This window comes from Pleurodeles waltl, chromosome 5 (assembly GCF_031143425.1).
Source record: "Pleurodeles waltl isolate 20211129_DDA chromosome 5, aPleWal1.hap1.20221129, whole genome shotgun sequence".
NCBI classification, from domain to species: Eukaryota; Metazoa; Chordata; class Amphibia; order Caudata; family Salamandridae; genus Pleurodeles; species Pleurodeles waltl.
The window spans coordinates 1,429,452,263-1,429,464,743 of NC_090444.1; the positions used below are offsets into that span (position 1 = coordinate 1,429,452,263).

Consider the following 12,481-nt stretch of genomic DNA (forward strand, 5'->3'; position numbering starts at 1 on the left):
AGGATGGATACCAGATTCTATTAGTTCAACAAGCTCCCTAACATCACTTCAAACCTTCCCCATTGCCCAGGGACAACTCAAGAGCACATGCCATGTGGCAAGTGATTCAAGTATTGGTTGCAAAGCAGGCAGTCAGTCCTGTCCAAATGGACCAACTCAGTAGCAGGAGGTGATTTTCTGTTCATCCTGTATCTTCAGGACGTGCATTGTCATGTCCCCATTCATCCATCAAGTCAGCAGTTCCTGAGGTTTGCTGTAAAGAATCAGCATTTTTAGATTCAAGCCCTACTGTTTGGTCTGGCCACTTCTCCCAGAGTCTCCCTAAAGGTACTAGCTCCAGTTGTTGCGTATGTTCAGATTTCTGGCATTGCTGGTTTTGTCCTTACCTTGACAATTGGTTGATCTCTGCTCCTTCTTTCTCTAATGCTCAATAGAATGTGGAGCTGGTCACTAAAGTAATACTCAAGCTGGGCTTCATCATCAACTATCCTGAAGTTCAGCCTTCAACCCTCTCAGGAGATGTTCATTGCAGTCAAGATCAACACTCATAGGGAAACAGAATAGCAGTGATTCAGGACAGCGTTTCTTACCTCCTCACTCACCCTTTCAGCAACAGTACAGGTTTGGTTACGGGTACAGGTACAGGGACTGCATCACCTCAAACACATAGTACATCACATTTTTATATGGTGGGCTCCACACACAAGAAAGTATGAGGTTCTGAACCCTGTATCTTCTGAAATATCAATAGAGGTGCTGGTTGTTGGATAAGAATCTGTCAATAGAAGTCCCGTTGAGGTATCCAACTCCAATACAGTTGACCACCGATGGTAGGATGTAGGGTTTGGGAGCCACTCTGGGGGACCTAGAGTTGAAAGGTCCATGGACGGAGTCAGAGAGTTGCTGGTCCTAAAACTGGAGGGAACTGTCAGTTGTATGGCAAGCCCTCTAGGCACTTGCTCCCCAGTTGGAAGGAAAGAATGTGTTGGCGAGGACCAAAAATCACATTGCTCTGTACAATCACACTTAACTAGGGAGTACGAGGAGCAGGGATCTCAATCGTTTAGCCAACCTGAATTTTTACCTCAGCAGCATATCATCTTCTGACATTGAGTGAAATCGACATCCAGGGGTGTTTACATTTTGAAGCAGACAATGTTTCATTATTATGATTTCCATCTGTCAGCTCGAGAATTCAACCGGATATGCTCCCACTTTGGAATACTTTGAATGGACTTTTTTGCATCATCCCGGAACAATATGGTTTCCATGTTTTGCTTAGAAGTGAAGAGTCCACAGGTTTGGATGAGAGATGCCCTATTACTGATAGCACCATTCTGGCCACACTGACCTTGATTCTCCCTACTAATAGGACGTCGGCTTCATCTCTCAGTTCAATCTTTTCTTCTTTAGTTTAACTACTGCCAGTGTCACATTTTCTGCTTCTCCAGCTGGCAGCTTTGTTCTTGAATACCAAGCTTTAGAACAGATGTTCCTGCAGGATTGCTTCACACATTCAAGCCGATGTAAGTATCAACTTTAAGTTCTAATAAAAAACACTGACAATTGTCTTCCTGGTGAAAAGCTAATGGTCAGAAGGCTTCTTCTCTTGGCCCTTTAACAATTTTAGAATGAAAGTTTTGACAAGGGCCTATCCCCTTCCACTTTTACTGCTCAGTTAGCGGCAATCAAGGCTCTCGGAATGGGAGAGGATTGTGCTAGGATCACACCTTTGGTTACTAGTTTTCTCCATAGTTTTTGCTTGAAACGCCTCACACTTAACAATGGAGAGCCTGCTTGGGATCTATCTCTGGTGTTAAAAGATCTTCAAAAACATCCATTTGAGCACTTGGAACAGGCAAACATTGCGTGGCTTTCAGAGAAAATGGAATTTTTATTAGCAATTACATCTGCCAGAAGTCTGGTAGGGCCGAGTGAGTTACTTGGCACTTTTCTTTACTTGCATTTTTTTCCTGATCGGGTTGTTTTGCAGCTAGATCCAAAGTTTATTCCCAAAGTGCAATCACAGCTTCATTTGACAGAGGAGATAGTTCTCCCTGTCTTTGAGGATTCGCCATCGGAAATTCTATCATCTTTTGTTGTAAAAAGGATCATGACCATTTATGTTTCCCATACTAAAGTCTTTTGATCATCTCCCTCAGTGTTCATTTCCTATGGTTCTGCCATTAAACAGAAAAAGACTACAGAGCAAACCATAAGTAGGTGGGTCAAGCAAATCACTACCAGGCATATACTTCAGCAGATGAACAGTTGCCTTTATTTATGCAGGGTCACTCCACCTGGGCGGTATGGACATCTTAACAGACCCCCCAGGATACTGTGGTATAGATCGGCAAATTTAGTGGCACAAAACCATGAATTTAGCATGAAAAAAGTACATTTTGCAGTATTTTAGCAGCAATTTATTTTGCTACAGTTGCACACTGCTTGTAAGTTAAGCTTGTCTGCTCCGTGCCATAGCTACCAGGGGATCGAATTCAGGTTTTATTAATTACTTTAGTCAAAGTGGTTCACCTTGATAAAGATTGTGCTTATGACTTGAGATGCATACCCATCCCCTCATTTAATGCTCAAATTTCTTACAGATGTGTTTGAGTGGCAGGATGGAGGATAGTGTTTAGAGTGGTGGTGGTGGACAGAGTGGACACTTCTACCTACAGTGGGTGAGAGGGGATTAGGACCCCACTGTAGACCCTACTTCACGTTTGGTGATGATGGGTTGGAGGGCCTTTGGTGTGGGGGTGGTGACTGGGGCCTGGTGCAATCACAACTTACTTTTGGGCAGGTGGTTGTGGGGTGGAAGGGACAGAACAGAAAAAAAGTCTAACTAACTTTACTGCCATTATAACTTGAGGTCGAGTCTGTGCTATATCACAAAAAGAAAAAAAATATTTTATGGGCACTTTTGTAAAAGTTGTGGGGTTCTTCAAAAGAGCTGATTTTGTGATTATTTTTTTTACAATTCGCAAAATTACTTTATCACGCAGGTCTGTTTTACAACTACACATTACATTTTAAACTTTCTTCCTGTGTTACCTCCGACCTGGACACAAGATCTTTCCTGGAAACGAAAACTGTTAACGAACCAGCATCTGACTGAAGAACACAGGCACATTAAGACTTGCAGTCTCTTTGCTGCTTGATGACACATTTGAGGGCAGGGACACTCAAGAATTTCTCTTCACATTTCTCTGATTATGTGCTGAAGCTGAGAATAAAGAGGAGTGCTGTGACACTCGCCATGGAAACTGCTTGGCTGACAAGATAATTTGCTCAGTTTTATTACTGGAGCCTACTACGTGCAATACACAATGAAAAGCTGTTGCTTTAGCAATATCAATTCTTTGAGCACTAATTTTCACTACACACTTTGTTCTGAGTCAACCACCTGCAAACACATTATTTGCTATCAGTTTTTGATTAGGGGTGGGCAGAAAATTCTGCTTCGCCAGCAGAGTTTGTGGAGCTTTGCACACTCAGCGGGGATCACGGTGATTTGGCAAAACTTCGCCAAGCTTCACATAGTGGAGTGTTTCGTATACGCACTGGATTTTTACAAAAGTGCTGATTTTGCAACTTTCTTGCAAATCACAAAATCCCTATATCCCTGGGGAGGTCTGTCTTGGGCAGAGGTAGAACAGGTGCCTCACTCCATGAGAAATGCCGAGCAGCAAACTAGACCTCTCATCTTCTGCATGTAAAATATTACAAATTGGATTTGTCAGATCACAACTTTGTTTACGACGTTTTGAAGTCAGCAGTGATCTAATTATTGATGTTCACATTAAAGATATTTTTCAGCATTTGACTGTCAGTCCTTTTCATTAATTTGGTACATCTGAAATATGTTGGGACTGGGAGGAATAGGACGCAGGCTAGAGGGTAATGATTCAATTGCTTACCAGTAATCTTCATTACCCTCATTTGTAGTCCTCCTCGTACCAGTCCGCAACTCCCCCAGCACCTCCAATCATATACGTTTGAAATATAGGAACTGAGAGAGGTGTGGGAGGGATAAATAAAAAAGGGATTAGACAAAGATGGAATTTAACGAATGTGGGAAACTTCCTGTCTGAGCTGAGGACCGCCTCAATTTGTTAGGACTGGTACAAGGAGTAATACGTATTGGGGTAATGAAGATTAGTGGTAAGTATCTGAATCATTTTTCATTATAGGGTCCGATTATCAGCCTGCTGGAGATCAGCAGTCACCAGGAAATGGCTCACACTCTGTGTGGAGCTCTTCGATGAGTGGCACGCTTTCAAGCTTTCCACCCTGCTTTTTAACTGAATAGTCAGCAGCATTACACACATCTATAATTAGGTAGATGTCCCAGAAAATTACAATTATTCAAAGTTGACCAAGTAACAGTTCACTCTCTGTTTAAAAAAAATCTATAGACATGTAACAGTTAAATATTGTTACCCTCTCACAACATTTAAAACCAAAAGGGCAAGTTCTGACCCTTTCTGTCTGCACTTATCAACATGTTTCATGCCTTGAAAAGTCGTAATAGCAATTATTCCTGATTGGGGGACTCTCTACAACTACCTTGACAACCTTACTTTGGTGGTGTCAGATTGGCTGTAAATGTATGTGTATGTGACTAAAGCTCTAGTATTGCTATACTTATCAAGACCTCCAGTGCATGTGATCAAGAAAATGGGAAAATGTGTCTCATTTAATTATTGTATTTGTCACAGAATACCTTCCAAATTTCTGGACGTTTTTACACTTATAATAACTAATTAAATGTGTTAATGAATGCATAACTCTTTATTCTGGGGGAAGTTATAATCTCCTTTTTTCAATGGTCCTTCCTGCCTCGTTCAGCTACTAGTATGTATATGAATACTGATCAATTAGACAACGAGAGGAAAATATATCTGGGGCTGCAAAACTGGCAGTAATTTTAATAGCTCTGTTAGGTATGGTGGGCCTTTCAAAAAGATGACCTGCTTCAGACTCTTAGGTTCTTCTGCTCTGTACAAACATATCCTGAGAACGATATCATGTGTAACTGGAATACATTTGAAAGGGGAAACCCTAACTTTTAGGGTAATGGATTTAGTAGTTGGAATTACAAAGACAGTTTTGTATGGGTTTTTGGAAAGTTGTCAACGTTGGACTATATAACATAACAGAAATATGTTAATAGAGTGACTATAAAACAAATTCCAAGGACAGATCTTTCATTGCAATTAAGTAGATATGGGAAAATAAACCTTGGGAAATTTCACATGATAGTCCGGTCACGAGGACATTTTAAACGCCCTGCTTAGGCCTTTTATCACCTTGAGCTGGAAGAAGGGAGAATACCATCCGTCTGCCTGCTGCCACAACCCTGCTGATTATGTGCTAGAAGAACGTTGCGAGAGGCTTTCTCTGTGAGCCAGGGCTTAAACCAAAACATACTGTGAGGGCATTTCCTGAAAATGTCTTACAAGGGCACTGCAGCCTAGCTTTAAACCAGATGTTTTCTTTGTTTTTTTGCTGGCTGGGGGAATCCTGAAAGCTATTAACTTGGAGCTGGCCCTTTGTGCCTAGCACCTAGTGAGAGATACTGGCCTGTTGAGGTTACCATGCATACTGAGTGGATATGTAACGGTTGTTTGGGGATAGTTGAAATTCTGTGGAATGCTATGGAACTTCTACAAATTAAGAGTTGCCAAGAACACGGGGGCCTGTAGTCTATTTGGAAGACTCCTAGTTAATTACACTATTTTTGATTTGGAGAAAAACTAACTACCCAAACTCTACTAAAGATTTCTGGGAATTCTGAGTCTCTATAGGACTTGACAAGTGAAGCTAAAAAATGAGCAATGAGCATGCCTGCAGCATCCTTTTTTTGCACCAGTCATTCAGGTCTACATGAAGACCCTTGATGTCCTTGTGCCCTTTAGTGGACACTTGATGTAAGCCTTCTTTCTTTCATTTCTAGCGACAAACTATTGTTTATCCCCTCTTATTGCTTGTGGGATTGGTGAGATCCTGTATAATTAACTGTGTGGAGGACAAGCAATCAATACTGACAGAGTTAATAAAACAATGTGTTGTATAATCCATGACACATTGAAGCTTGTTGTAAACTTCTTTATTGGAAGTCTTCTTCATTAAAGCCAATACCTCTGCTTCCTTTCAACTTTCGCTCTAAACAGAACGCCCCTGCATTCCATTCTCTCACTGCTTTCTCTCTTACCTCATAACATTCTCTCCTATCTCACTACATTCCTTCCTATCTAAACACTATTATACATTTCACGTGTCTACCCCCTTATCTAATGAAAAAGAGCAAGATATCCAAAATACTTAACTTTAAGAACAATCTACTTCATAATATAATCTTGTAAGTATAGCGGTCGTTTGATAATTCTACCTTGTTTACTCTTATAAGTTTCATTCCTCATATCATGTCCAATACATTAATCTATAGCATTAGCGTCCTCACCTGTGGTACTTGCCTCTTGAACTTCATTCCTAATTTCCTTCCTATTTGTGGCGCAATCATCAACGCCTTGTAGAGCATCTAACCAATAATACTCGGAATTGTTGATTCCCCTTTACAATTTACAAAACGACTCATGTGCCACACCCGACCATCACTCAATTTGGCCGAATTCTTGTAAACCTCAACAACTGTTCTCGGTTCAGAATGTTTACTTGCCCTTTTCTTAACCATATTTTGTTATAGTCCACATATCCTTCATAGTTCTCTTGAGCTTTTTGAATCTTCCTTATCACTTCAGAAGGAGACCACTCCTTCAATCTAGAATTATTTAACCAACCTTGATTGCCCTTCATAAATGGTATTTTTCCCCTTATAATGGTAAATGGGCTGTATCCAGTTACAGTCGGGCTAGTCTGTGCATATGTTCGAATCCCATACTTGTTGCCAAAATTCTTGTTGTATAATCCATAACACATTGAAGCTTATTGTAAACATCTTTATTTGAAGTCTTCTTCAATAAAGCCAACACCTCTGCTTCCTTTCAACTCTCGCTCTGAACTGAACCCCCTGCATTCCATTCTCTCACCGCATTCTCTCTTACCTCATTACATTCCCTCCTACCTCACTAAATTCCTTCCTATCTAAACACTATTATATATTTAACGTAATATATAACACAATGCCTTGTTAGCTAACTACAATTTCACTGTATGTTCATCATTTTATGTATGTATTTACATACATAAAATGATGAACATACAGTGAAATATATATATATAGTATTTCTATAGCACAAACCTAGTCAAAAGACAGTGGAGCACTGGGGTAATTGGAGAGGAAGCTTGGCTGTGGACGGTAAATGCAGTGTGATATAGTGTTCTTTGAGAAGTTGAATTAGATGTTAGCTAAATATTGCAACAGTGTGCATATGAGTTCTGTAGCTGCACTTAAGCTAACATATAAATAATATGACTTTTACTACAGAGACACAACAGTCTCAATGTTAGGCATGCGTCACTTTTGCATTCAGAGCATGTCAGCATCAACACACTACTTATATGTGACTTAGCAATGCCAAAAGTATGTTTTTCAACATGTTAAAATAGTTTTCCCTGACATTTCGTTAGACGTGATCCAAGAGCATACCAGAGATTACACACATTCAGGAGGAGATGGAACAGTCCACTGTCTATCAGGCAGCACGTTGGTGGTAACCATACTCAGTGCCAATGTCCTTGCTACCTAGACTACACCGGTGTTTCTTCTCTTGTGGTCACCTGAAGAGTTGTTCCATAAGCTATTTAGAGTGTTAGGCATTAAGGGCTCCAACAGGAATGACGAATTCCCTGGTGGGCAAAGGGGGACAACTTGGGCTTCTTCTTAACATGCCAAACAACTGCCATAAGATTCAGGAATGAGATATGGAGAAGCCTTATAAACTACCACTTCCAAGTTGGCAGTCTGCTCATAGACTGCTATCTTAGGTTGCCTATCCAAGATGAAGTAGTCTTTTTCTGTGATGTCAGTACTTAGCATCCAGCCCTTGACACATATGCTGGTTGTGTTTTTTGGTATTGTCACATGCTTGCAAGCGAAGTCCTGCAGCCATGCTTTCAAAGCCACATATGTAGATGGTCTGAGGACACACTGCATATGGTCACAGTGCACCTAATCATACTATTTAAGCAGATAGTATTGTATTTACAAGATTCATAATTATTATTACCTGTACACATAAACATACCATACCTTAGGGCACTGAGAAATGCATTATGTCAGTGAGGGTTTGAAAATGTGGGTTTGTCTCACTGCTTCCCCTACCCTGACTAGAAGTAAAGTGCTAACGCCTTCAAAACTTGACAAACCCTTTGGCCCAGTTCCAGTAAAAGGCCTAAGTAAAATGAGTCTTACATAGAGGAATTTCAGAAGCAAATTTAGTTGGAACAGAAAATTAATGTCTTCAAAAGATGCTTCAGGTTTCAAAATGAAATGATGTAAGTACACCGATGCATGCAGATTCCAAATGCTGCAGTACACCGCAAAATGCTGTCTTTTCCAATTGCGTTGTATCAAAATTCGGAAGGTAAATAGTACAAGAAAAACTAAATAGTGTTCACATGAGGCAAAACATATTTTGCTCTCAAGCCAAATATTAAAAGATTAAGCTGACTGCTTTCACTTTTGCAGCTTAGCTTAATCAAAGTGAAGGTTATCCCCCGCTATTTCTATTGCATAGTCTCCCCGTTATGACAGAGTAAGTATTTTGATAACTGAATCTATTTTCCTAAGATTGTGGGTGAGGATCTATAATCAGGGCCAGCCTGTGGAAACAAAAGAAGCCCTGGCAAAATGCTCAAACTAGCCCCCCTCTCTTCTCCTTGAGAAATCTCTCTTTTCATCCATATGTTCTCTTTCCCCTTCTCTCCTCTCTCTGCCCCCTCCGTGATCACTTTCTCTCTACCCTCCTCTTCCCTCCACCCCCTCTCTTTCTTTCTCTCTTGAAACCTGCCCGTCCTGCCCGTGAGGTCAATTAACCTCGGCGCTGAGGAGAGTGACAGAGCCTCGAGGAATGGTCCAGGCTTTCAAAGGCTCAAGCCCACTAATAGCCAGCTTACTGACGTCTGCCTATGGCACCAACTCATCCCTTCTCACAAGTGACTTCTACACACACACACACACACTCTAACCAAACATGCAGGTTCATCTGTATCCGTTTTGGACAGTTTAAGTGCTAGGGATGCCAAACCAGTGTAGTTGCGTGCTAGGCAACTGCTAGATAATATAATATAACCTGATGTTGCTTTTTAATAACTCTTTTTTCTGTGTTTTTTTACCCAACACACACACACACTGTGTTTCCTCTGTAATGTGTTATCCCACAATAAGGTTACGTCAAAGCACAGAAGGGACAGAAAAGAGGAACCAGGAGAGAGGAAAGGTGAGAGCATGACAAATGCAGCAAGGAGGGGCACTGTTATTTGAATAATCTTAATTAAAATGCTTACACCTCACTTAATGGAGCAATAACGCATAGTGAGTGTCGGCTACAAGAGGAAGAAAGAACATGAGATACATACGGAGAGCAGAACAGGACAGGAGAGGGTGGCAGAGGCAGGCAGACAGTAACCGTGTCAGGGGAGGGAGTGATAGTGAACAGGGCCTGACAGATGATTAGAAGGTATGGTAGGTACATCGTTATGAACATAACCAAGCTGGTCACTACGAGCCCCTTGGATGGAAGACACTGCAGTTTGCGTTCCCTTTCCTTCTCTACAACATCTGAGATGAGGCCTTTCACGCAGCCCCTCCATCGCTGACACACCTACTTTATTCTGAAAAGGAAGGGTGGCTTGGGAGCGTCTAGGTACCCTTCTCTCAGCCCCCCTCTGGATCGTGGAGGGCATCATGGACTGTGTGAAAGGTTTGGCCCGGGCACTCTGTTCGTCCAAACCAACATGGTCTGGGCAGCCACAGCTGAGGCTCTCACCGAGTGTTGACTCTCTGGCTGCAACAGGCGAGATCCTATGTGCAACACGTTCGGCGAGGGCTTGAGCCCAGCAAGGACTTGAACTTGTGGTAGGGGTATGTTTAGGACGTTGATGCTTTACATTTCAAATTCATTACTTTAATTCATTATGATGTGGTGTTTCCTTCCAATTACAGTACAGTAATGTTATGTGCTACGTTATGCGACTTCTGGTAAACAGGACATTAATCTATTTCACGTCCATGACATTCATCTGACTTATAAAACTATCAAAAATATAATTTTGTATGCTTTACCAACAATGACACTCAAAAGCCTTAAATTTACTAGCTTTAATGGATTACCACGGCTTCAGAAAAAATGCTATGAATGTTTATGGCTCTAATACCAAAAGATGCTTCCTAATGTAAAATTAAAATAGAAATTGTTCATCAGGGTCGTCCACTGCCATGTTCCCTAAGTCAAAAGAATAAAAACAGGAACTGGCATAGTCAAGGGCAACTTTTTTTTGTTTGTCCTGTGCCTCAGATCAAAGCGCCTTAGGGGGTTATTCTAACTTTGGAGGAGTGTTAATCCGTCCCAAAAGTGACGGTAAAGTGACGGATATACCACCAGCCGTATTACGAGTTCCATAGGATATAATGGACTCGTAATACGTCTGGTGGTAAATCCGTCACTTTTCCGTCACTTTTGGGACGGATTAACACCTCCTCCAAAGTTAGAATAACCCCCTTAATCCTTTGTGTCAAAACCACCGAGCTAGAAGAAGCAAATAACGATTTCCCACGGATCTAAATTAGTGAAGTTTCAATTTGTACCATCAACTTTAGTGCAAATAGAGATTGATGACGGCACAGTAAGACCTGAACACTAAATTGTACTTGGATGACTGGTTACAATACAACAGAGAAAGCTGTATGTCTGCCGCGGTGGGTGCACAACCTCAAATAAGTCCAGATTTACAACTTTCGGAAATTCACAAAGCTCTCAAGAACTACACCTGGTAAGTGCGACCGTTGCAGATTTCTGCTGTGAATTTCAGTTTGTGGCAAAGTGGAAGACTTTCGGAATGTGTAATTGCATATACGGTGGCGAAATACTTTTGGCTATGTGAATGGGACAGTTTGTTTTCTCCCTCTTCACCGTCCATGCAGAAACTCTTTTCCCTACATCACACTAATGTTAGGGGTCTTTCTTTCTCATTCCTAACTTGGAAAGACATTTAACAGAAGTAAGTCCATTTTTATCGTGGAAATGGGTCGAAGGAGAGAATGTGAATACTAACAAACTTTTGAGTTAGTAGGTGTTCTCAAACTTTAGTCAGAACCTCTTCCTTGCAATGTTCAGACTCTTCCCCTAAGAGTTGAATGTAATTGTTCCCATTATCAATCTAACTTAAGAGTCATATTGCAGGAGTAAAATGAGTTAGGGAAGCAAGATCACCTTTTGCTCTCTTAAGTGGATACATTTGTGAGTGTAAATCAAAGCAAGTGGCACCGTAAACAGGACCCACAGAATGGCTTTCTTTTCCTCCCGAGGTCTGCTTGTCTACTGTTTCCCACCGTATGCAAACCGCCAAATGATAGGAATGGTCATTCCGTTGCATTCAGGTTGACTTTAGTGCGGGCAGCTGAATGTAAAAGCATCCAGAGGATACTGTTACATGTTAATGTGAGATGATTCTTTAAAGATTCTACAGACGCGAGTTCGTGATCTGTAGCAAAATGTCTGTGTCAATTTTCCCATACAACTAATCATCCTGCCATGCTCAACGTGTAGTCTGGTATAAAACAAACACTGGGCCCTCAGGTGCCTGAATTGCTGTGAGCGGGTTTAGATGACGAATGCAGAATTCCCAGGCCTAATTCCCAGGCCTAATCCTCAGTGTAGACTTTCTAAAATTGCTTGCATACAGGAGTAGTTGGATTTGCATCCTATGAAAGTATTCAGAATAACTTTACCTCATCGCCTTTCTCTCCAGAGAGGCCAGGAAATCCACGCTCACCTTTGATGCCCTGGTAAGATATGAGAGTTTAGCAATCATTGTATTTCATATCAACTCATACGCTAGTAGCAGGCGCTGCATTCTAATACACGGCAGGCATGCTTTGCTATGTGTCTACAGCAGGTTGGCAGCGCTTTCTTGGAGACAGAAGGCTATCCGCAGTCTGGCAGCATACATCCATCAAAAACCTAACCTTTTTAAATTTAAAGATGTTTTTTCAAAAACGAAATACAAAGTTGTATTTCTAATTTATAAAACACTTTCCTCTATGAACTTACCTTTGGACCTTCTCTTCCCGGGATTCCAGGAGGCCCTCGATGCCCCATATCACCCTGAGAGATGAGGATAACAAGGGAAACCACAGGTTAGTGGGAAAGTCAGAGCATACATGTCTTTTGATGACTTTATATTTCATGGCATGTAGATAGTGCAACAAATATTTCACTGTGACCTCTTGTGTAGCACTCCCGGCTTACACCTTAAAGCCTGATTATGAGTTGAGGCTCTATTTATCGCCGCT

The 12,481-nt window shown here is 41.3% G+C and overlaps 1 protein-coding gene across 1 annotated transcript in view; it reads right to left on the reverse strand.

Moving 5' to 3' along the window:
- Positions 1-12,481, reverse strand: part of COL19A1 (collagen type XIX alpha 1 chain) — a 2,318,824-nt gene that overhangs the window by 432,770 nt on the left and 1,873,573 nt on the right. The window contains exons 35-36 of the mRNA XM_069235722.1: positions 12,240-12,293; positions 11,918-11,971 (exon numbers count right to left, since the gene is read on the reverse strand). Of these exons, the coding sequence (XP_069091823.1) occupies positions 11,918-11,971; positions 12,240-12,293 (108 nt within the window). The remainder of the gene's footprint in view (positions 1-11,917; positions 11,972-12,239; positions 12,294-12,481) is intronic.